The sequence below is a fragment of the Medicago truncatula genome, chromosome 1, assembly GCF_003473485.1.
Source record: "Medicago truncatula cultivar Jemalong A17 chromosome 1, MtrunA17r5.0-ANR, whole genome shotgun sequence".
In the NCBI taxonomy this organism is placed as follows: Eukaryota; Viridiplantae; Streptophyta; class Magnoliopsida; order Fabales; family Fabaceae; genus Medicago; species Medicago truncatula.
In genome coordinates this window covers 30722338-30746430 of record NC_053042.1, presented here as the reverse complement: position 1 = coordinate 30746430, position 24093 = coordinate 30722338, and the positions used below count along the sequence as shown (strand labels likewise).

The 24093-nt window shown below is 32.7% G+C and overlaps 3 protein-coding genes across 4 annotated transcripts; all 3 read left to right on the top strand.

Moving 5' to 3' along the window:
- Window positions 1–4247: 4247 nt before the first annotated feature.
- Window positions 4248–13076, top strand: LOC25483901 (glucomannan 4-beta-mannosyltransferase 9). Its single transcript, XM_039830809.1, has 5 exons — window positions 4248–4547; window positions 4646–4744; window positions 12085–12370; window positions 12651–12761; window positions 12925–13076. Exons 1-5 carry the CDS (start codon window positions 4248–4250, stop codon window positions 13074–13076), a joined length of 948 nt encoding a protein of 315 aa, XP_039686743.1.
- Window positions 13077–13258: 182 nt separating this feature from the next.
- LOC120578262 (glucomannan 4-beta-mannosyltransferase 9-like) lies at window positions 13259–15074 on the top strand. Its single transcript, XM_039830807.1, has 4 exons — window positions 13259–13279; window positions 13379–13578; window positions 14515–14709; window positions 14912–15074. Exons 1-4 carry the CDS (start codon window positions 13259–13261, stop codon window positions 15072–15074), a joined length of 579 nt encoding a protein of 192 aa, XP_039686741.1.
- A 1808-nt stretch (window positions 15075–16882) lies between these two features.
- On the top strand, window positions 16883–21765 carry LOC25483900 (glucomannan 4-beta-mannosyltransferase 9). 2 transcript variants are annotated; one of them, XM_013612618.3, is made up of 9 exons: window positions 16883–17309; window positions 17414–17512; window positions 17857–18109; window positions 18854–18964; window positions 19251–19387; window positions 19536–19649; window positions 19747–19946; window positions 20888–21079; window positions 21223–21762. In XM_013612618.3, exons 1-9 carry the CDS (start codon window positions 17010–17012, stop codon window positions 21383–21385), a joined length of 1569 nt encoding a protein of 522 aa, XP_013468072.1. In that variant the 5' UTR covers window positions 16883–17009; the 3' UTR covers window positions 21386–21762. The 2 variants fall into 2 exon arrangements, with proteins under 2 accessions (XP_013468072.1, XP_024641557.1); XM_024785789.2 differs by lacking the exon at window positions 16883–17309 and having other exon boundaries at window positions 17814–18109; window positions 21223–21765.
- The last annotated feature ends 2328 nt before the right edge of the window (window positions 21766–24093 follow it).

The window sequence follows — 24093 nt, the reverse complement described above, 5'->3', positions numbered from 1 at the left end:
GTATACATGAGAAACCTCAAACCACCCTCCCAAAAAACACTCACCTAACACCAAAAGCAAGATAACTCAATTCTAATAGGACTAAAACAAGACAACAGAAGAGGAAAAAGAAATCAAATCGGGAAAGAAGAAAAGAAAAGTCTGATGGAGTGATGGTGATGGAACACGCGGTATTAGAGAGAAAGAGAATAATGATTTTTTAGTGGGGTAGTACTTAGAACGTAGTACTACTGCGCTATAAAAAAATATATGAGGTCCATACCTTGGAGAGGCCCGACCCATTAAGCTCTCTGCACAACCCAAGATCCGATCCTGGATAGGTTCCTTCTTCTAATATTTTTTCAATAAAGACTTAAAGACCAATGACTTAGCCAGGACCTTAGCATAGTGGTGCAAATATTTCTAAATAATAATAATAATGATAAGTTTTTTTATAATATCATATATATGCGTGTGGGTCCTCGTGAACTTAGCTCAGTTGGTATGGACAATGCATAATATATGCAAAGTCCGGGGTTCAAACCCCTGTAGTGATAAAAATACAATTATTTATATGATAAATACATAAATATTAGAATTAAAAATAAAAATAAAAATTCAAATACGTTTAATAAAAAATTAGATACTTTACGGAACTAGGCATAATACATTCCCCGGTCCCTTAACTTATTTTATTTTCTCAGTTTGATCTCTTAACTATTAAGTGTGTCAATTTGATTCCATAAGTCGTCATCTGTTTGCTAATGTGATCCTCTCTGTTAGTATTTTAATGTATAAAATTCTTGATATGATTTTAACCATTTGATTGCATGTCCATTGTATTTAACAGTGAACCTTCACCACCTAATTTTTTCACTTTTCATCATCTTCTCTCTTCTACCTTCTCAAATCTCCATCAACCTTTTTCCAAATTTTTCTTTTCCTTCTTCATGACAACACAAAAACAACACAGTAACAACGCATTCTCTTCTCTCTTCTCCCTTTCTGCATCATCATTCTCTTTTCTCCCTTCCTGCAACAACACAGCAACATCCCCATATCAATACTCTTTTTTCACAAATAGCCAGCAACACCCCCAAATCAATACCATCACAAATGCCCATAATCAAATCTAACTCATTATCCTCTCCTCTCTCTCTCAACGCTGGTTATGTGTGTCCGTAGATCAAGGCTATGGAGGCCGCGTTTCCGTGTTTGGAAGAGATTAAATGAAATCCAAAAAGTTTCCATTGCGTTCATTTTCAATTTCAATTTCTGGAAACATCACAATCTTTTTATACAGCCGCACTTTTTGCTGCAATTTTTGCGGTTCCCTTTTATACAAACCACACTTTTTGGAAGCCTCACAATCTTCTCTCTTACTTCTTGTGAAGGTTTCACTATTGATGGTCTTGATTCCATTGTTGCGTTTCTTTTCAATTTCACTACTGATGGTCTTTGTTGTTGATGATGTTTGTTGTTGTTATGGTTAATGGTGTTTAATTGATTTATTGATTTTGGGAGGAAAAAAATGTTGTTTGTGCGATTTGATTCTGATTGTTTGTATAAAAATTGTGAGGTTATTATGTTGAATATTTTAAATGAAAAATTGAATGAGATGTTAATGAAGAATGAGACGAGGTTGCTAGAAATTTGTGAATAGGTATTTTATTGTGTTTTTTATCATGGTTTTTCCCGGGTTAATGTGTTTTTGATGAATGTTCGATGAATATGAAGAAGAGGAGTATGGAAGCAGATGAAGAAAATGTACAAAAAATTAGGTGTTGATGGTGCACCATTAAATAGAATAGACCTACATAATCAAATGGTCCTCTTTTAAAAAAAATAATCAAACGGTTTAAATTAAAATGATTAATATGATCTATAGTGGACAACTCTTAAGGTTGGTTCACCTTAGACATTTAAGATTAAAAAGTAACAGAAAGGACCATATTAGTAAACGGAGGAAGACTTATGAGACTAAATTTACACACTTAATAGTTAAGGGATCAAACTGAAAAAATAAAATAAGCTAAGAGACCGGAGGATGTATTAAGCCAAAAATCTATTATGAAATCTTTTATTTATTATAGGTTGCAAATACGGGAAAGATTCCCATGATTTCATTCAGCGGTAAAGTACTTAATTTTTAATATGAAGACATAAGTTTGATTCCCACTCATGTCGTTTTGTCAGAATATTTTGAATGTGTGTAATAATTTTTAACAATAACAATAATAACAATAATAAATTCTAGTGTCTTGTCAAAAAAAAGTTTCTAGTGTGTGTGATTGTTGCTGCACGTGTCTATATAGAGAGGAGAAGGTTCCAACTTTACTTTAAGAGATAAAAAGAAAAACTATAATAATGAAGATCTAATATCATATTTGGTCTTTTAAATTATATGATTATAATAAGTTAGTTTTTAAGTTTTTTTTAGTTATAAATTGGTTATCTAAGTCATAAAATATTTGCATCATTATCCTATTTTCATCAAGTTTAGTTAAAAAATGTTTATATGAATAATTAATGTTAAGTTGGTATATCCAAATCCACAACTCTCAAAATTAAGGTTTATAGGTGTTTTATTCGATCTTTATTTTAAACAAAATTGATCGATTATTTGATTTATAATATTCTTGATGAAATGTTTATTTATAAAATTATGCTTGAATTAAAAAAACAAGAAGAATATGTGTGTAAGTAATCATATTTGATGTTATAAACACTTTTAGCTCTTTGACCTCAATGTTAAGTGGTCCATAATCAATTTTTAAAGAAGAAATTGGCTGAAAAATGGGTGACAATGTATATATTATATAACTTAAAAGGATCAATTTGTAACAAAAAAAAGAACTTAAAATACTCATTGGTAACAAAAAAAAAATTAAAGGATTAATTAACTTGTTATAAACATCTAACTTAAAGGACCGCAGAAGCAGAACCATTTTTTGATCTTGTTATGTTTGCGCTACCACTTCACCTATTCACTGCCTTAGGGATTTGTTGTATGGATTATGGTGGCCGAACACTTTTTCTTCAACATTGGGAGTTAATGTCTAGTTTTTAGGCTGGTCAAGGTGTCTTCTCCAATAGTCCGAGATTCGAGGGGTGTCTTAATTATTTGTTTATAGAGTTTGGTGGGTCGATTGCATTTGCTTCGAGACTGGGATCAATTTCTAGACTAAAGTTATTTGAGATTGATTTGGTGTCTTCTTCGGCGAACTGGAGGTCAAGTGGTGGTGGAATTCGGATGAGTGTTCGAATATGTATTATTCGGGTGTTTATTTTGGGCTCAACTGTGGAAAGAGAATGTGAGGTGCTATTATATGGTTTAGGTCGGTTTTGATAAATTTTTTGGTGTGAGTAGCTGCATAGGTGTTTGGAACTTGTTTATATATTCACGATGGAGTTTGAGGTGTTGTCTCAACTTTGGTTTCTGCAATTGTGTGACTTTGGCGTTGACTTTGGTGGTCAGTTTTTTTTTTTTTTGGGTAGTCATACGTTGGGATGTGTCTTTATTGATATTTTGATGTATGAGGTGTATGTTATTTTTATTTTTTTTGAGTATTTCGTCTATATACAACGTCTTTTGCGATGTTGTTTATGTTTTGTCCGTCGACTTAATTATTAATAAAGTTTTAGCGTTATAAAAAAAAGAGTAGATGAAGTTGAGGTGGCGCACATGAATACCCTGGATAACATGTGGCTCCTCCAATTATTAAGGACGAGAAGATGTTGGTACTGTGTCAGTTCAAAATCCAATAGGGAAGTCATTTTCAAATTTTCTCAATAAAAGATCCGATTATTTTTTCGACTCAGTTCAAAAACCCTTGAGGCCATGCTAGCTAGATTTAACTTTTTTACCGTTTAGGCCATGCTAAAATGGCAGCCAATTAATGAGCTTGTCTCAGTTTTTTATAGCTAAATATACTATTCAATCTGCATACAGAAAATGCAAATACCATTTCCAGAAGAAATTTTTTGTAAAGACTAAATTTAAATAATTAGATTAATGAATATTTTTCATGGACCAATAAATATATTTAACCATTTTGTGTTTTTAGTATATAGCATGGTATAAATTGTCCTTTTAATTTTCTGAGCAACAGATATTTAAATTATCTTTATACTATATTTTTTATATGCAAAATTAACAGAAGGAGGTGATTTATTTTATATTATAGCTGTTGTACTCGTCACAGATAAAATTGTCTGTGTATAAATACTTTATATTGAAGTAGCAAAACCTGAATCACACTTGAGAAATGGAGGCATTTAAAGTAGCAAGTGAAGGAGTTGGTATGCAACTTGAGTTCATATGGAAGAATATCAGAGAACCTTTGATAGTGCCAATGTTGAGATGGACAGTGTATTTGTGCTTAGGTTTGTCATTGATAATGTTGGTTGAAAAAGTATACATGGCAATTGTCATTTGTTATGTGAAGTTGTTTAAGAGAACACCAGAGAAGTGTTATAAATTTAAGGCTATTGAGGATGATGTTGAGTTGGGAAACTCTAATTATCCCATGGTTCTTGTTCAAGTTCCAATGTACAATGAAAGAGAGGTGAATTTTCAATGTTGACTTTTTACTTTTAAAGTCAGCTTTTAAAACCACAACTTTCTCTCATTAATACATACACATATGTGTTGTTCAAATTGCAGGTTTATCAGCTATCAATTGGTGCTGCATGTGAACTCTCTTGGCCTTCTGATAGAATCATCATACAAATTCTTGATGATTCCACTGACCCAACCATCAAGGTATGCTATACAAAACTTTTCTTTTTTAACCCATTGCAATTAAAATCTTTCGTCCTATTCCCACAATTTAGACTATTCAAGATCGTTATGGATTAATGATTAAATCGTCAATAGGACATTTAGTTTGCAAGAGAACATAACACTTATATTCTACCAAACTAATTATATAAGTTTTCAATCGAATCCCTTTATATAGGATGAGTCATCACAAAAAGGAATGCATTCCAATATATTATTTTGAACTTAATTTTACGGACAAATTTCAATGACCAAGGAGCATGATCAAGCTCAAAACAACATCTTAGAAATGCATTCCTTTGTTTGACACTCATCCTATACGAAGGAATTCGATGTGAAAACCTATATTGTCCGTTTGGTGCCTAGGATATGATAGTTACATGATACGATTAGAAAATGAATAAAGATAGGTGTTATCGCGATTTTCGGGTGTCAAGTCATTAATTAGGCTTGAACCTTTCAATCTTTGATATTCTCTATTTTTTCTTGGGAAGGGCAAAATTGAGAAAACCCCTAGAAATTCTAAGTTCGGGGGTCGTTTTTCACTACGGGAAGGTGTTAGGCACCCGCGGTGACTATAGTACTCTATAGGAGCCGTTTTCTTAGTTTTATGTCTACGCTTTATTTTTAATGCTATTTATGAAAAAAGGAAATTTATTTATGTTAAGAATGGGGGGAGAAAGTGTTTGAGGTTTTATTTTAGTAGACTTGGAGAGGTTTTGACCTCATGCCTACATACCCATTTAAGGGATCAAACTCCATGTAGTTCTCTTTCAAAAAATGTTTTTTTTGTGTGTTTGGTTGATTTTAGTTTTTTGTTGGAAAATGGTTTTGAAGAAGAGAAAGAGGCCTTAAAGGCATAAGAGAAGAAAATGGTGAATGGTTGGTTCAATTGTTATTAAAAAAAGTCTAAGTAGGAATTAGGATTCATTTGGATTTGATTAAGAAAATAAAGGAAAAAATTCAATGGAGTTTTGACTCCAAGGTTTGTTTGGAAAAAATTGAGTGATGGAATTTATTATTATTTTTTGGAAAATTGGCATTTGTCTAAAGATCGCGTTTCCTAAGCATACATCTAAACGGTAAACATGCAACGTGTGTGCGTGTCGGTGTACATCATTAGAGTCCATTGTCCTTTACACTTTGCCCTAGTTTACATGCTATGGTCTTGCGAGTAATTTAAAAGAAAGCTAATCTACCTAAAATTATTACAAACCCATTTGATATAGAAATGAATAGAAAAATGATGCCTAAACTATGGGATGGATGAAATATGAAATGAAATGATTAGTATCATAAGGCATAAAAATGGTAAAAAAAGGTAAACAAAATTGAATAGAATAGCAAAAAAGAAAAGAGCAATGAAATGAAATAAAAGGGCAAAATATACCTAAAATTGGTTATACACTTAGACATGCATATGGCTTATAATTCCCTCATCATAGCCATTTTTAAAAGAGGTTTGATTTTGAGCTATGATATGATGATGATAAGGACATATACAAGCCAAGCATTATATCATAATTATAGGAATATTTCGCACTTTATTTCTTGGCACAAAAAAGCACATATATTTTTATCAATTTTAATCATGAAAAAGAAAAAGAAACAATCAAAAAGAAAAAGAAAAGAGAGAAAAAAAATAAAAATAAAATACATCAAGAAATATGTAAGGATTTTTAAGAATTTTTCTAAACATAAAAATGTCAAAAAAGGTGTAAAAACAGTATTTAAAAAATAAAAAAAAGAAAAAAAAACAGTTAAAAAAAGAAATAAAAAAAAACTCAGCAAGATTTAATCTGGACCGTTGGATGAATCCAGAGGTCCAGATTTAATCCTCAAGATCTCATCACAACCTTTAGATCAAAATGATCCAAATCAAAGAGTTTTAAAGAAACAGGAACACAAAAGACCTTAAATGACTACACACACATGAATCCACCCAAGAGCATCCTGGATCGTTGGATCTCAGATCCAACGGTCTAGCATTGAGGTCACATGAACGTCAAAGGTCACTCACACATACAATCAGGAAAAGAAATGCACAGCAGCCCTCAGATCTTGGAACGATCCGGATCTGAGGGCTCACAACGTGAGGGAGCACAACAAGAGCATGCACGCGCGCGCGTGGGAACGGAGGATAGTATAAAAGGGAGACTCACACAAAAAACTCACAAAAAACAACCTCCTTCTCTCTCTAAGTTACACAAGCTCTCCCCTCTCTCTAAGAAACTCGCCGGCGAAGGTGGAGGAGGTGGCCGGAGTTGCTCCGGCGCGGTGGCCGGCCTTAGCGCCGCCGCGTCGGAGCTTTTTTCTTTTTCAAAATTTTTATACCAAAAGCTTCGTCTCTTCCTCCTCTACACAAATCCGGCACTAGTTTTAGAAAGGGCTGAGAGATTTGGGCTAGATCTACACTTGAACTTCGAAAAAAATTTCACACTTTTTTTGAAAAAAATAACTACGGATCTAGATATCCTTTTCTCTCTAGAGTCCGAATCCGGCCTCAAAATTTCCAAAATCCGAACACAAAAGCCTAGACCTACAAATCTTTATCCGTAACAAACTTTTTCACATGCAATTTCAAGCAAGAAACGCGCGGAAATGGCTTAGAAAGGAAGGAGAAACGCGTTACCTCTGTCGTAGAACGGAGAAAAAAGATATTCGGAAAACTTCGAATCTCTCCTCTTCTCTTTCACGCGCGCTATAGCCTCCGTTGGTGTTGTTTTTGCTCGAAAATCCGGTACGATTTTGGTGTTGATGTGATGATTCGAGGTGGTTTTGAGTGAATCCGGTTCGGATTCGTTGATTTGGTGATGATCGGAGTTGGTTTTGAGCAGATCTGGTTCGGATCTGTTGATTTAGTGATGATTTGTTCTTGGTGTTCTTCCCTCTTTTCTGAGATTTTTTGTGTTTGATTCTGTTAGGATGAGAGAGAAAACGAAATTCTGTTTGTGAGTTGGCACTGATTTTTTTTTGATTGATCTGACACCTTTACTATTTATAGCCTGCCATGTGTATCTGAGAACCAATGAAAAAATGACATCTGTTTTGGGACTGATGTGGATCGAAAATCTGGACTAAAATGCCCCTGGGACCTTTCTGCAAAAGGACTAAAACCATATTTTAGCCAAAATAAAATTAACAAAAGGACTAAAACGAACCAATTACTGACATGAGGTATTTTAAAATACCTCCCTGTCGAAATTTTGACAGGAAAAGACCAAAATGCCCCTAGGGACTAAACTGATCCAAACTGACTCAAATGCAATTTTTGAAATGATTTTTAAACAAAGACTCAACAATGATTTGTACAGACAGGTTGAAAAGACTCAGAGGCAAACACAGGGACTAAAATGGGTCCCACTGCAGGAAATGACCAAAATACCCTTTTGTATGATTTTTTGAAATAAAGCGCAAGAAAAGTAATGCGATGTTTCTGAGAGTTCTTAAATGACTTGTAATGCAAGAAAAGACACTCTGAATGATTTTATGCAAGAAAATCGAGCTTGAATGTACTTTGAGACAGAGATAGTAAAATATGCAGACGAAAAGAGAACAAAGATTCAGAGTAAAACATCAGCGAACTGACAAGTATCAGTGTTAGAAAAGAAATTTGAACGAGTATTTTTAGGTCCAAAATCAGGGTATAACAATAGGATATGATACTGACATGATAGACGCTTATCCTATCATGTGTTTGGTGCACACATGATAAGATAAAAAAAATGATAGCATTATTTTATATGTGTTTGATGCAAATTTAACAAAGGTGTAACATATTCGTCTCCTATCTCGACAAAAAATTGAAATCAGTTTTCTCAATGATTGGGAACAAAAAAGAGAAATGCTTATTCCTACGAAATAGTTTCTAAGAATTCCACGAATGACGTGTGTATCCTATGTGGAGAAAATTGCATAAGTCAACAATACCATCTCTCTCATTTATGACACACGGTTACCAAACGTAAACACCCTCTTCTTCTTCTTTTGTTCTCTAGCTGTCTTTTTCCCATGCTTTTCTACAGCTGTTACCACCATAAACATGGTTCTGTTCTTGCAAGATCCATCACAAAATAGAGGTAGTTTTAGATTCTATATTGATTTCCTTCCAATTCTCAAAATTAAAGACCTTTGTTGTTGATCAAATATTCACCCTAGTTCCGTTTTCCTCCACAAGTCGAGTCATACCGCTATTTATGTGTTCCTCTGTATTCCTCTGGTTCTGTCCTTCAAGTCGTACCACTGTATATGTTTAATGTTGCATCTCTGAGTGTTCTTTCTCTTTATTAGTTTATTGTCTTGTTCCTCATATAGAAACCTAATAGTTCCTTGGTTTCAGTTTGTTGTTTGAGTCCAATTTAGATGGATTAGCTTCTAGATTTTCCATGGAGTAAGTTTTTGGTTTCCAACGTTATTGTTGGCTTCTGGTATTGATGGGATCCAATATACTAGTTGTGACATTGGCATGTTATTTGTATACTAGAGACAACTCTTAGGATAAACTGGTATCCTTTCTACCATTTGAAGCTGCTTGTAAGAATTTTCACATCAGACCTGGCTATAGCAGAATCAAATATGGAGAAGACAGATTTCATATTGAATTTTCATATCATATATTTTGGTTAGATTGTTTCAGAAAAAGAAAGAAAAGAAGACAAATTTTATTTTTTTTTTAAACAAAAGATATGCTTTTTAATTTTAATTAAAAAGGAGTAAAAACAACTAGGGTACCCATGGAAGAATGGTGAGTAATTTACCCCAACCAATACACATTAGCCACATAAACACATTTTTAAGTGGTATCCATGAACTATTTTGACCCCACCAACAAATTGCTCATTTTCATTGGTTGGTGGGTAAATTATCCACCATTCTTCAAAGGTAATTTAAAAAAAACCTAAGAATAATCACGTGCACTGCACAATTCGTGATTCCCGTACAAAATAATTCGTTGGAAATAGCACAAAAAATTATGAAAAAAATGAAATTGGGAATGCATATTATTTCAAGAAATTGCTGGAATCGGACGATAAAATTGAAATTGCTGGAATTGGACGGGATGTATATATATATGGATATGGATTAAGAAATTGCTGAAATCAATTCCCATACATTGCTGGAATGGATGTATTATGAGATACATATCTCTATGAGACAACAAATTGAAATCAATTTTCTCGAGTAATTTGAAAAGTGGAAACAAAACAATTATGTGTGTTGCCGTTAAAGAAAATTTACTCGTTGGGAACAAGGAACGGGAAATCGATTAACAAAACACGGAGGTGGGAGTAGAAGGAGGTCTTGTAACAAAACATTTGATAGTTTTATGCTATCAGGTTGCTAACCCACCAAAAACTAAGAATAAAAATAACAAAGGTTGATTAGGATAGGATTAGAAATAAGTTTAAGTTATCCTTTTCTATTGGTGCACCAAACAACGGATTGAATCAGGATATGATAGTTCTATCATATCATGTCTTCTTATCATGTGCACCAAACAGACCCATATAGTTGATTCGGCAGAATACATGTTTTATTCTCTTCATTCTTGTGAACTTTGAAAGAGACTTGCAAACCTTTACGTTAAGTATAAGACACTGCAATACCGACATCTTCAGCAAACTAACAAGAATTAAACTAAAATCCAACAAAATAATGACACAACATAATAATACTACATAAACATCTTCATTTGGCCGAATCAAACTCTTGAGAATATCTTCTGGCGATCTCAGCAATGTAGAATCCATCTCGATCCTCGGGAACATGTTGTGTTGACCAAATATCGAGAGCATGCTTTGCACGTCGTCATCGTTCGTTAACTCCGGCCGACTGAACGTCAATCTCCCCTTTGAGTCAAACGATGGACGTTCATACTAAACATATTTTACCCTCCTTGTGTCTCTGTGGTTTAGTCTTTGCTTGATTTCATTCAGTTGATAATTTATATCTTTTAACGTGACATCGTCCCGAACCTTGAACAAGTTAGGTTTCCACTGTTGAAGCATACTTGAACGTTGAACAAATTGTCCATTGTTTCATATCTACACCATAAGAAATTAAAAACAATCAATGAAAAATTCATTCAAACATTTCATCAAACACTTGGAGTACAAATTATACATAAACCCTAAAACTAAAAACTACAACATAAACATGCAACCCTAACCTAACTCTAATCTACCACATTTGAGTCAAACTTACTCTAATCAACAAGTAAACAACAATTTCTAACTTAATTCATCATTAACGATAAAAAATTCTAACATGCAAATTCTATCCTGAAAACCTAAAATTATGAAATTTCATCAAAAAAATCTAACTTTTAAACAAAAAAATAAACCAATGTCAAATAATCGTAATCACTTACTTCATGTTGGGGTAGAATTTGATGTTGCTTTGATCAAAGTTGATGAAAATCGCACTTGGGAGAGAGCAAAATCACAATTGAGAGTTTTAAAAATAGAATGGTAGAATGGTTGTTGTTCTGTTGCTATACCAGAAAGCAACATGACTTAAATCACATTTGGTATATACTGAATGTGACTTAAGTCACGCAGGTTACGCACCAATCTAAGTTAACGTAGGGATATTTCGATCAATTTATATAAGAATGGGCAATTCTCTTTATGGGAAGATTCTCTCTATTTCTTTTGGGTGGGAGTGATATTGTCAAATGTTTCAATATCATGTTCACATGTGTGCATATTTTTAATATATAAAATAGAGAATATTGTTTTGTCGAAAATAAAATAAAAATTAGAGAATAATGCAGTGTGCAACACAATGTTAATAAATCTTAATACCACTTAAAAAAGTTAAACTAGCAATATAAAATCATATATAATACGAGTCACATAAAAAACCATATATAATTTTGTCTATAGCTAGAATTTTTTTCACAAAAACAAAACAATATTCATTGATTTAAAATGATAGAATATATCATTCAACATTGCTAAAAACTTAAGAGAAAACTTAGAGAGAGAAAACAAGAGCGACTTGTTAGATGGGGGAGCGAAAAGTTTATAATTCCTTGCTAACTAGTATTATAAATATCAAAATCCTAGCCGATTTTTTTTCTTTGTTCTAAAATTCAACTAATACTTTAGTGGTGTTAATAATTATTAATAGTAAATGACATGATTAGTGATGGGTGATGAGTGCTATAGACAATTTCTTACCAACACTCTTTTAACAATCACAGATGAAACTCATTTGAGTCTCACACTTAAGAATTAAATCCCACGTTTTGTGATGAAATGAAAGCTATATAAATTTTATCTAATAAAAGAGTTCTAGCATTAAAGTTTTAATTACAGGTGATTGTAACAAGTGAACCAAAAAAAATGCAGGAGTTAGTACAGGAAGAATGCCGTAGATGGCGAAACAAAGGTGTGAACATAAAGTATGAAGTTAGGGACAACAGAAATGGGTACAAAGCTGGTGCTCTAAAGGAGGGAATGAAACATAGTCATGTCCTACAATGTGAATATGTTGCCATCTTTGATGCTGATTTTCAACCTGAACCTGATTTTCTCCTCCGAACCATCCCTTTTCTTGTCAATAATCCTGAGATTGGTCTCGTTCAAGCTCGCTGGAAGTTTGGTACTTCACTTTTTTTCTTCTTCAAGAATCGCTTTAACTTTAATATATGAAACCCGAATACATAATATGTCTGCGGGTGCGATAAATGTAGAATAATTATAAAGAAAGATGCAATAATCGTTGGTCACTAATATATAAGAATATGATGAACACAATATAAAAAAAAAAAGTATTTTACCTACTATGTTTTTTGAAAGATTTAATTTGTGTTTTTTTTTTTTTTGGAAAAATGAATATAGATGAGATTTACAATTTGTGTGTTTTTTCCCTATGTTTTTAGTGAATGCAAATGAATGTTTAATGACGAGGATGCAACAAATGTCACTTGATTACCATTTTAAGGTGGAACAAGAAGTAGGGTCTTCCACTTATGCCTTCTTTGGCTTCAATGGTAATCTCACCTCATGCCTAAAACAATTTCATCAATTTTCCTTTTCAAAAAGAATAGTTGAAGTAGTTTCATGTTTTCTTGTGGTATGTTGGGATGTGGCATGATGAATAATTTACATTACATTACTGTCAATGTTTAAGGTCCTGTAAATGAAATGACATAGGGACTGCTGGTGTATGGAGAATTTCGGCGTTGAATGAAGCGGGTGGATGGAAAGATAGAACCACCGTCGAAGACATGGATTTGGCTGTACGTGCTAGTCTCAAAGGATGGAAATTCCTATATCTCTCCAATTTACAGGTTCCATTTTCTTAATCCAATTTCTAAACTCTTTACTTGTTGTTATGTTACCAAAATATGATGTTACATTGGTTTTATTTTAATATATGGTGTTCTTGGTATAGGTTAAAAACGAATTACCAAGTACTTTAAAGGCCTATAGGTACCAACAACATCGATGGTCATGTGGGCCAGCAAATCTTTTCAGAAAAATTGTTATGGAGATTGTCACAAGCAAGGTAAAAACAAGGTTGATCCTTTAATGAATATATTGGCCAATTATAATATAATTTATTATATGAATTCATCAATGTGCTTGTTTAATTTTACCATTGCAGAAAGTGTCTTTGTTGAAGAAGCTACATATTGTTTACAGTTTTTTCTTTATTCGAAAGATTGTGGTGCACGTACACACATTTGTGTTCTATTGCATATTGTTACCTGCAACTGTTATGGTTCCTGAGGTTGTGGTCCCTAAATGGGGAACTGTTTATGTCCCTTCCATCATCACCCTTCTTAAAGCTGTTGGAACACCAAGGTCTTTATTTACTCAACTTTTCATTTCATCTATTTGCCTCAACCTAGGTTTGGTTTTACAGACACACATCTCAAAATCACGTTTGAGTTGGTCCAACATAGTTTGATTACGTTTAATTATGTTTGGAGTCCAGTCTTAAAATTAGTTATAGTCCCAAACCTATTTCTACTCAAAAGCTTAGAGATTTCTAACTTTTCGCAGGGTCATAAAATCAATTCTCAAATTTAGTAACAATGGTAGATAGATACATATACATACTCAAAAGCAACTCTGTAGAGATTTCAAATAGACTAGGCCGACCTAAGTTTTTATGACATGATGTGTCCAACTACATATATGGACCAAATCTAGCTCACCCGCTTGACATTGGACATCACATTTTATGTAAGGACCAACTAATATGGAATATGTGGGCTAATGGATTGACTTACTTGTTATAGGATGCATATTGGTAGAAAATTGTCGTCGGAGGGATTCGAACGTGAGATTTTAAAAGAAGCACACTTAATAGTCCAAATTCAACATGAGCTGAGCTTAGATAAATTTTACTAGTAAAAATTGTAGATTTCATTTGTATACAATATTATCAACGTATTTTTTTTCCACACATGCAGCTAAATAAATCACATCGTGTAGATATTTGAAGAGATATTTTAGAAACAAATATATTATAAATCATATGTAAATACATTGCTAGTACCTAATAGTTATATAGTTTCTTACGTAAATACCATTGTTTATTTTAAGGAACCCAATGTGCCTCCTAGATCAGCTCTGGTAAGATAAAAATTAAAGTTTTGTTTGATTGGTCTATATAATTGAAAACTTTATAAGTAATCTAGTTGGAGATGTTGTCACGGTCGAATTTCATAAACAAAAGTTGAGTTTAAATTATCCATAGAGTTTGATTACTCAATTTTGTTTCTCATTTTTCAGGTCATTCTATTTAGTTATCTTTTGGGTTCTCTTTGAAAATACCATAGCTCTACATCGAACAAAAGCAACAATTATTGGTCTGCTAGAGACTAGTAGAGTGAATGAATGGATTGTCACTGAAAAACTTGGAGATGCTCTCAAGGGTAAAGATGGTGGTAAAGAACTCAAAAAGCTTCGATTTAAAATTGTAGACAGGTAAAAATACGTGTAAAATATTACTCTCATGGTCTCAACAAATATAAGCAAAAAAGTCTTTGCATTTAGACCATTGGTTTTTCTTCTTCTTAGATTTAAAACCAGATGGAGTATTTCTTATAGCATTTAATAATTCACTTTTTGTAGTTATATTTAAGTACTTACCTATCTACATATTGTTTTGTTTGTGTTCAATCATTAGGATTCACCTGTCAGAACTTTTTGTTGGATTCTACCTTCTATTTTGTGGTTGCTATGATCTTATGCATGGGAAAAATCAATTCTTCATATTCTTATACATTCAAGCTATTGCTTTCTTCATCCTGGCATTTGGATACGTTGGCACTTTTGTTTCTAACTCCTAGAAGAACTTGGCATTGGCAATACTTTATTCACCAATTTTAGTTTTGCGACTTCAACTTACATAAGCATGAAGAAAATTGCAATATAATATTCATTATTCACCACTAGCAAAGGTTCTACTACATGATTTTTGGTCGGTTTGGTGGTTATTTTGAAGGGGTTTAGATGCGAGCAGCTTGTCTTTGGTTGGTTTGTTTCAATTTTATTTGATGTACGGTGTATATGGGTGTTCGTTTGGGTGCCTTTATACGACGCCGTTTGCTTTGTTGTTTATGTATTCGTCTTCAACATGCATTTTGTTTTTAATAAAGTTTGCATTATTCAATGCGCATTTAGCTTTTTGAAGTTTCAATTTTAATATCTAACATAAGTTCTTGGTTACTTAAGTATGCAACATTACAATGATATCATTTTGCATGGAAACTAACTATTCGGCCTCTTATCTACGTACATCATGATTTTAAATCACAATAACGGTCTCAATGCTTGATATTGCGGAAAATTGTAGTTAAATTTAGTTGATTCGTTCTAAATAGTTGTCTCATACAGCCGCAGATGCATAAAGAACCTTAATTTTTCTGTATAGATCGAGCTTATAAACAGTTTTCTCAAAACCCTGCAAACAAGTTAACAAACCCATGCTTCCAATAGAAAGAGTCTAACCCTAGAGAGCTGTAAAAAATTGTGGTGTCGCTGTAATTTCGTCAAACTCGCCGCCTTTCATTTCTCTTTCAAAGTAAATTTTTATGTTTTGAACAATATTATATTTATGAAGTATTTTTTTATAACATGTAAAGAGTTTTTCAACAAAAAACCATATCCACGCGATATTAACTAGATTCATAAACTTTAATATCATCAATTTTGTGGACCTATAAAAAAGATTTAGGCGGATTTCTAACCAATGCTTGACAGGAACGTCGACACAGGCGATTTAAAATATGTTAGATATTCATGAATGATTATTTTATAGTAATCACACTATTTTTATCGGTAGTCATTTCTTTCAGGGAAAAGATATTTATAGCGAGATATTAGACAGAGACTTCATCCCGAAAGCACGTGGCAAAATGTTTGATGCTAATTTAGCAGCCCAACCAGCATGTTTTCCGCTCATGAACAAATTCAATTGGCTGTCGCAATTCTCGTGATTCATTCGCGATGCAATTTTCACTGGATATAGCAGTTCTCTTTCTTTTATCATTAGAAATTTACTTATTATCTTGATTCTATTAATCATAGGTGACCCATGATGTACCTCCCAATTTCTCAAATTGGTATATTTTTCTTTTTAAGAGGCTTGCTTTTCCTTATACTATTATATTTTATATTATATATAGAAGGATTCATATAGAATTAATCTCAATAATTAATACTTTTCAATTAAAAATATAGAATTCTATTTTATGAAAGAAGTAATAAATTCAAACTTTGTAGATTTTAGTTCATCCTTTTAAAGAATTTCATTATTGATAGAAAATAGATAGTTTTTCAAATATATTTTACTATTATTTTTAACATAAGAAGAAAATTACATAGAAATAGAAGAAAATGAATTCAAAAAATACAATGAATATAGGAGATCAACTCGTGCAACGAACTTAAAAGATGAATTTGGGTATTTTTTGCGTGTCAAATGGACGTCAAAACGCTACCGCATGTCTAAGTCTAGTTCAAATCCAAGAAGAAGAAAAAATGTAAAGATGAATTAATAACTTTTTATATTCGAACTTCACATGCACGTCGTGCCGTGCACAATTATTTTATACCTCTTAGAAAAAGGAAAACACAAACACAAACACACACTCGTTATGTTTCTTGGTCAACCCTTTATTTGCTTTGCACTGTCAATGGTCTGTTCTACATCTCTTTTCTTTTCATAAATGTTTTTTTGACTTTGATTTCAACCAAGTGGGTCATTGTCTTTCAAGAAAAATATGGAGGTGTTTCAAGTAGCTAGTGAAGGAGTTGGTATGCAACTTGCGTTTATTTGGAGGAAAATAAGAGAACCTTTGATCGTGCCAATGCTGAGAGCTGCAGTGTTTATCTGCCTAAGCATGTCATTGATGATATTGGTTGAGATAGTTTACATGGGAATTGTGATTTGTTTAGTGAAGTTGTTTAAAAGAACACCTGAGAAACGTTATAAATGGGAGACTATTAAGGATGATGTTGAGTTGGAAAACTCTAATTACCCTATTGTTCTTGTTCAAATCCCAATGTACAATGAAAGAGAGGTGAATTTTCAATTTTAATGTGACCTTTTTTTTTAAAAGCACTACTTTCTCTCTTTGAATTTGACATTTCTTTATCATATATATATATATGGTTCTAAATGTAGGTTTATCAGCTATCAATTGGTGCTGCATGTGAACTCTCTTGGCCTTCTGATAGAATCATCATACAAATTCTTGATGATTCAACTGACCCAACAATCAAGGTATATATGCTACAAAACCAGTTTTTTTTTTCTCTCTCTTTTTAATAGACACCCTAAGCTAATTCCACGAAATAGGCGTGAATCCGTAGGAAGACTGGTTTTTTTATTGGAGATGAGCTGCTTCTCAAATGAACAACTCTAACGAACTCGATTTTTTCTAGAAAGAATCATGTTAAATATTAAAGACGTCAAAATTAGAGAAGAGTTTTTATTTTTTGTGTCTAGTTAAATATTTTTAGCAGTGTTAACAGTTATAAATAGTAAATGATATGACTAATGATGGGATAAATTTGTATTAAAGGTGATTGTGAATGATTGTGGCAAGTGAACAAAAAAAATTGCAGGAGTTGGTACAGGAAGAATGCCGTAGATGGCGAAACAAAGGTGTGAACATAAAGTATGAAGTTAGGGACAACAGAAATGGGTACAAAGCTGGTGCTCTAAAGGAGGGAATGAAACATAGTCATGTCCTACAATGTGAATATGTTGCCATCTTTGATGCTGATTTTCAACCTGAACCTGATTTCCTCTGCCAAACCATTCCTTTCCTTGTCAATAATCCTGAAATTGGTCTCGTTCAGGCTCGCTGGAAGTTTGGTAATTACTCTTTTTCCCTAATTCTTCTAGAATCGCATTAACCTATAAGTTGCGGCATAGCATATAGCGGTGATATATTTAGTGCATGCTTGAATTAACATTAATTCTGATTTTGTTGAAGTTTTAAAAGATATTTTTCTAAAACATGGTGACAAACGTGATTCGGACAAATTTGCCATGAACACAAAATTACACATAGCTACTTAAAAGTGAAACAATAAAATCTACACTGCGGTGTAGATTTTATTTGTTTTGAAAATGTTAGATTTTGTATCTCATATTTGCATCTCATATTTGTAAATGTCATTGTAATAGTTGTATCATGATATCAGCTAATTGATCCGGTAAAGGATCTACAATTAAGAATGTTCTCATCTCTCTGAATTTCTCTATTTTCAAGAGCTTTATCATGATATCAGCTAATTGATCCTCTAACCTACAAAAAAATAGTTTTCTTCTTCCTCTAATAACTTAGTCAAGTACCAAGTTTCATTTTTTCAATTGTCTTCAGTTCTTCAACCATAGCATATTGCAAAGCTTTCTCTTTCATTCATTCCTCAAAATATATTGGTTCATCATTTGCAACCATAGCATATTACAGCCATGAAATCTTGGCGGTAATTGTCTATTCAATATAAAATCAAGATTCTCTATAATTATGGAGTATTCTCATTATTGAGTAATCATTTCGGAGTAATGCACAATGTGAGTGACTTCTTTTTTTTTTTTTTACTTTGTTTTTAGTAAATGCGAATGAATGTTTGATGACGAGGATGCAAAAGATGTCACTTGATTATCATTTTACGGTTGAACAAGAAGTGGGGTCTTCTACTTATGCCTTCTTTGGCTTCAATGGTAAGCTCATCACATTCCTAAAACAATTTCATGCATTTTCCTCTTCAAAAAGAACAGTGAAGTTATAATAAGTTCATGCTTCCTAGTGGACATGGTGCTAAATTGCGATTATATTCGCCAGTAGCAAACCTTAATATTGCGAGAAAATATGAAAAAAGATTTGACCAATACATGTTGCATTTTCTTAGCTACCGCAATTTAGAACTATGTTGTTGGGTTGTGGCATGATGAATAATTTACATTACATTACAGTCAATTTTGTGTTCTTGAAAATGAAATGACATAGGGACTGCGGGTGTGTGGAGAATTTCGGCGTTGAATGAAGCTGGTGGGTGGAAAGATAGGACCACAGTTGAAGATATGGATCTATCAGTACGTGCAAGTCTCGAAGGATGGAAATTCTTATACCTCTCCAATATACAGGTTCCATTTACTTAATTCAATCTCAAAATTAGTCATATCTCTTTACCTGGTATTTTACCAAATTTTAATGTGACAAGAGTGTTAAATTACATTGGTCTCATTTTAACATAGATGGTTCTCTTGCTATATGGTATGAATTTGTCTATAGGTTAAAAATGAATTGCCCAGTACTTTAAATGCCTATAGATACCAACAACATCGATGGTCATGTGGACCGGCCAATCTTTTCAGGAAAATGATTATGGAGATTCTCACAAACAAGGTAATTGGTTGGTCTCTTGATGAATACACTACCTACTTACAATTTAAATTATGATAAAAATATTCATTCATCTGCTAATTTAATTTGTCTATGGCAGAAAGTGTCTTTGTGGAAGAAAACATATATGGTTTACAGTTTTTTCTTTGTCCGGAAGATTGTGGTTCACATAAACACATTTGTGTTATATTGCATTGTGTTACCTGCAACTGTTATGGTGCCTGAGATTGTGGTCCCTAAATGGGGAACTGTTTATATCCCTACCATCATCACCCTCCTAAACGCGGTTGCAGCACCAAGGTCTTTTTTACTTAACTTTTCATCTCTTCCATTTGTCTCAATCTTTGTTAGGTTCTACAGGTTGGGTTGGTCAAACTATGTTTGGTCTTAAAATTGATTACAATCCCAAATCCAATTCTATTGAAAAGCTTTGATTTCTATCTTTTTGCAGTGATATAAAATAAGCTCACAAGTTTATTAACATAGATAGATACATACACACAAAAAGAAAAAATATAGAGCTATCAAAATGGCTAGTTTGAGTGCTCATATGATGGATCCAACTACATAAATGGACTAAATCGGGTCAATATATTGTTAGTGGGTCAGTTCGACCCATTCCATTTTTCTATTTATGGATTATTCACTCATTTATGTTTTATGTCATTTTGATATATTAGTTTCTCAAAATTATATGCTTGGTGAGATATTTTTCTTTTGGTTTTCCATTGGTTCCCTCCACGAGAGGTAATCCTATTTGAGGCATGTTGGACACTAAATATGAGTACATCTCTCTATCTGAATTTGAACATTGGTTCACCATATTGTGAGAGTCTAACTTCTTCCTCTAGACCTAACCTCCTTTTGTTTGGTGAGATGTGATTGTATGCAAGTGTAACTTTTTTACATTTTAAATATTAATTAAACTAAAGTTTTACTCCTTCCATTAAACAAAATTAATAATTTATAAACTTTTAAATTTTAAAAGTTTTAGCTAAAATATCTCTTTTTATTAAGTTTACATATTTAAATATATTTTTATTAAAAGTTTTATTAGATGATGGTTTTTACTATGAACTTTGAGATATTCTTACAATCGAATTTCACAAAAAAGTAGATTTTAGATTAATTTTTTTTTTTTAGGGAAGTAGATTTTAGATAAGAGTTTGATTACAATGAACTTTGTTTGCAATTAGAATCTTGATGAAGTTACTCAAATTTGTTTCTCATTTTATTTTCAGGTCATTGCATTTAGTTGTATTTTGGATTCTCTTTGAGAATACCATGTCTTTAAATCGAGCAAAGGCAACAATTATTGGTATACTAGAGACTAGTAGAGTGAATGAATGGATTGTCACAGAAAAACTTGGAAATGCTCTTAAGGACCAAGATAGTAAAGGACTTGAAAAGCTTCAATTTAAGATTGGAAACAGGTAAAAAAAAAAAGGTCAATGTATTTGTTGTATAGACTTTTTGCTTACATTTAAAATTAGAGACCGATTAAAAAAATATATTAGAGAGAGTATTCCATACTTTCAATCCATAATTCATTTTTTTGTGATATTTTGTGTTTTAGGATTCACATGTCAGAACTTTTTGTTGGATTCTACCTCCTATTTTGTGGCTGCTATGATCTTATGTATGGGAAAAATTACTACTACATATTCCTATATATGCAAGCAATTGCTTTCTTCCTCCTGGCCTTTGGATATGTTGGAACTTTTGTTCCCAACTCCTAGCAGAACTTGGCATTCACAATACTTCATTCATCAATTACTTTTTTATAACAAATATATGTATATATATTTGTTATATAATATTCATTATTCAAAGCATGATTTTTTACATTAGAAATTGAATTTTCTTGGTGTAAAAGAATATATGAACGGTTATTCTTTAAGGTTCTCCAAACATACATAAAGAAATTAAAGTTTCTTTGCTCGTTTTTGTTTTTCGGTTTTCGTAGTGTGCTCTTCTGTTTTGAAAAGCTATTGTTTATCTATTGTTGCATGGACTTTGATATAGTCCTTGCAACTATCAAACTACTATTTTATCGAACTTACACGCATTCGTGTATTATGATTCTAAGTTGGGGTTTGAAAATTTTGTGTAGCTAAGTTTACTTTTTGATAAAATATTTTTTTTCAAAGCTTTGTTAGTGGCTAAGTATTCTTTTTGGATTTCTTCATGGTTAAGTAAACTCACAAACTAAGCAATCTTCATCATTGCATCATATACTCTTTTAACCTATAAATATACTCTTTAAGCCTATAAAATGTATGGGGAAAAGGTAATAGTTCAATAAAATTCATATTTGATCTAGTATTTTAATATTTAATGGGGATTTTTCATAATGTTTCTTGTAAAAGAAGGTAATGAGTGCCCTAAAACACATAGCTAAGAAGGTAATGATGATGATTAACCCTTTCATCTAGGTTAGGTACACTGCTCCGCTCTTCACTCCATTCTTCACATATGCAATATCCGACTCGAGGGATAGAAGTTTTTTCAGAAGACTCTTCCATGAGGGACGGACAAGAAACACTATGACCAAGTATTGAAGTCGTAGCAAAAGCAGTCAAATTACTTGGCATGGATGCATAAGTCATCAACTTTTTGCGGGAGTGTACCCCCAACAATTTGTTGCGACGAACCAACCGTAGCAATATCATTATTTCTCTTTTTCTCCTCAATGACATGAGCAACATAACAAGTTTTGTCCCTCTAATCCTTCAATGAGACATAGACTTTCCCTTAAGAAGTATCCTTGGTGAGCAACATATCTAACCTTATTCTCCTCAAATTTAGAGCCATTTTTATCAACAAAGAGCAACACAATGCATGAGCAACCAATACCATCTCAAAAAATTTAACAACAGGTCAATGACACTTACAGAAATATTTCTTCAACCTTTGAGGGTCGCATTGACAACTAAATATTTCACTAGGATGCATAATATATATATATATATAATCCAAAAACTCAATGATACATTGGGCCACTTCAAGAAGCAACCCTTCCTCCACACCCTTTATATATATGAGTTTCATATTCTTGTAGAAAGGAAATTTAGGTTCATCAGAAGAAGTGTAGAACAATAAAGGTTTTCCAGGAATACAAACAACCTTAAAGAGGTGATTATTAAACGCATGTGGAACCTTGGATTCAAACAAATCAATTAAACTCTGGTGTGGTTGGCCATTCAACAAACATAAGTGATAACCGGCAAAATAGTTAACTATCACGTTGTACTTAACTCCCATAATGACAAGAAATTGATTGCATTGCATTGCCTAAGACATATAATCAATGCCTATTTAGGATTTTTTTTTTTTAATTTAAGTTGTTTTTAGTGTTAATTAATCATTTTGAACTAGTAATGCTTGTCCTGGATGTTTGATGATGTAGGAACAAAAATGGCTCTGAATATACTGAAAGCTGCAGCGTGGATGAAGATTGCTTTGCTGAAGATTTGGAAAGTTGCAGCATCCTGGATCGTAAGTCGGGTCGTACAACTAGTACAGACCCAGGGGACCATGTCTGGTCATTGCTTAATGAGGAAGAATATGAGTTGACTCCTGGAACCCTAGGAATAATAGAGGAATATGTCAGGAGTAGGTAGGATATGATAAGGACATCTCATATATAAAATGACCAAAGGGTACAACTTATAGTGGTTGGTCTTGTACAATAAAATGACAATCATGTGTTGGTGCCAAAGGTCCGAAAATTTGTAATAGAAGTGGAGAGGCCAGGTTTCAGCTAGGGTTAGTAGCTTTAGAGTTCTCATTCCATCTCATCTTCTCCATAAATGAGCATGGTTAATAGATTCTAGAGGTTTAGAGTTAGATTATTTGGTGATGTTTTTAGCTCACCACTTTTCTTAAAGGATTGTAATTAATTTTGTACTAGCTCTATTTAATCTATCAATTTAGTTTTTTCATGCTTTCATTTATGTTTATTTTCATCTCCATCTCTGATGTTCAACTCACTATGAGCTAAACCCCTTCTCGTGGTTTAGCCATGGTGAGGTTATGACATTATTTATTTGCGATATATAAAGCTATAACTTCGAGCTTCTTTCTAAAAAACTAATTTAACTCAAAATATTTAGAAGTAAGAATCGATCACTTTTACTTCTTATGTTATAACTCTCTGATCCTTAGTCGATATGGGAGTGAAACATGTTTGTTAGATATGAATTTGTCCTTAAGCATCGAAAGATGAAAGGATCAAGAGAGACAACTTGAATGTTAACTAGATCTTATAGGAGCCTGGAAGCTATGCAAAACAGCTTATGAACTTGTTTGTTTTTTTCCTATAAGTTGTTTTCATAAGCTATCTTGAAGAACTTATGAAAATAAGTTGAAAACAACTTATGTACGGTCATAAGGTGTTTTCAGAAATTCTCCCAAACAGTCTCAAAGTGCTTGTGCTAGTAGACAA

Excerpts from the sequence above, each read along its gene's own strand:
- LOC25483901 (XM_039830809.1), top strand. The coding sequence starts at position 4,248 with ATGGAGGCATTTAAAGTAGCAAGTGAAGGAGTTGGTATGCAACTTGAG. Across the intron at positions 4,548-4,645 it reads CAATGTACAATGAAAGAGAG|GTTTATCAGCTATCAATTGG; the intron begins GTGAATTTTCAA and ends TTCAAATTGCAG. Across the intron at positions 4,745-12,084 it reads CCACTGACCCAACCATCAAG|GTGATTGTAACAAGTGAACC; the intron begins GTATGCTATACA and ends TTTTAATTACAG.
- LOC120578262 (XM_039830807.1), top strand. The coding sequence starts at position 13,259 with ATGGAGATTGTCACAAGCAAG. Across the intron at positions 13,280-13,378 it reads TGGAGATTGTCACAAGCAAG|AAAGTGTCTTTGTTGAAGAA; the intron begins GTAAAAACAAGG and ends TTACCATTGCAG. Across the intron at positions 14,710-14,911 it reads CGATTTAAAATTGTAGACAG|GATTCACCTGTCAGAACTTT; the intron begins GTAAAAATACGT and ends TTCAATCATTAG.
- LOC25483900 (XM_013612618.3), top strand. The coding sequence starts at position 17,010 with ATGGAGGTGTTTCAAGTAGCTAGTGAAGGAGTTGGTATGCAACTTGCG. Across the intron at positions 18,965-19,250 it reads TGCCTTCTTTGGCTTCAATG|GGACTGCGGGTGTGTGGAGA; the intron begins GTAAGCTCATCA and ends GAAATGACATAG. Across the intron at positions 19,650-19,746 it reads TGGAGATTCTCACAAACAAG|AAAGTGTCTTTGTGGAAGAA; the intron begins GTAATTGGTTGG and ends TGTCTATGGCAG.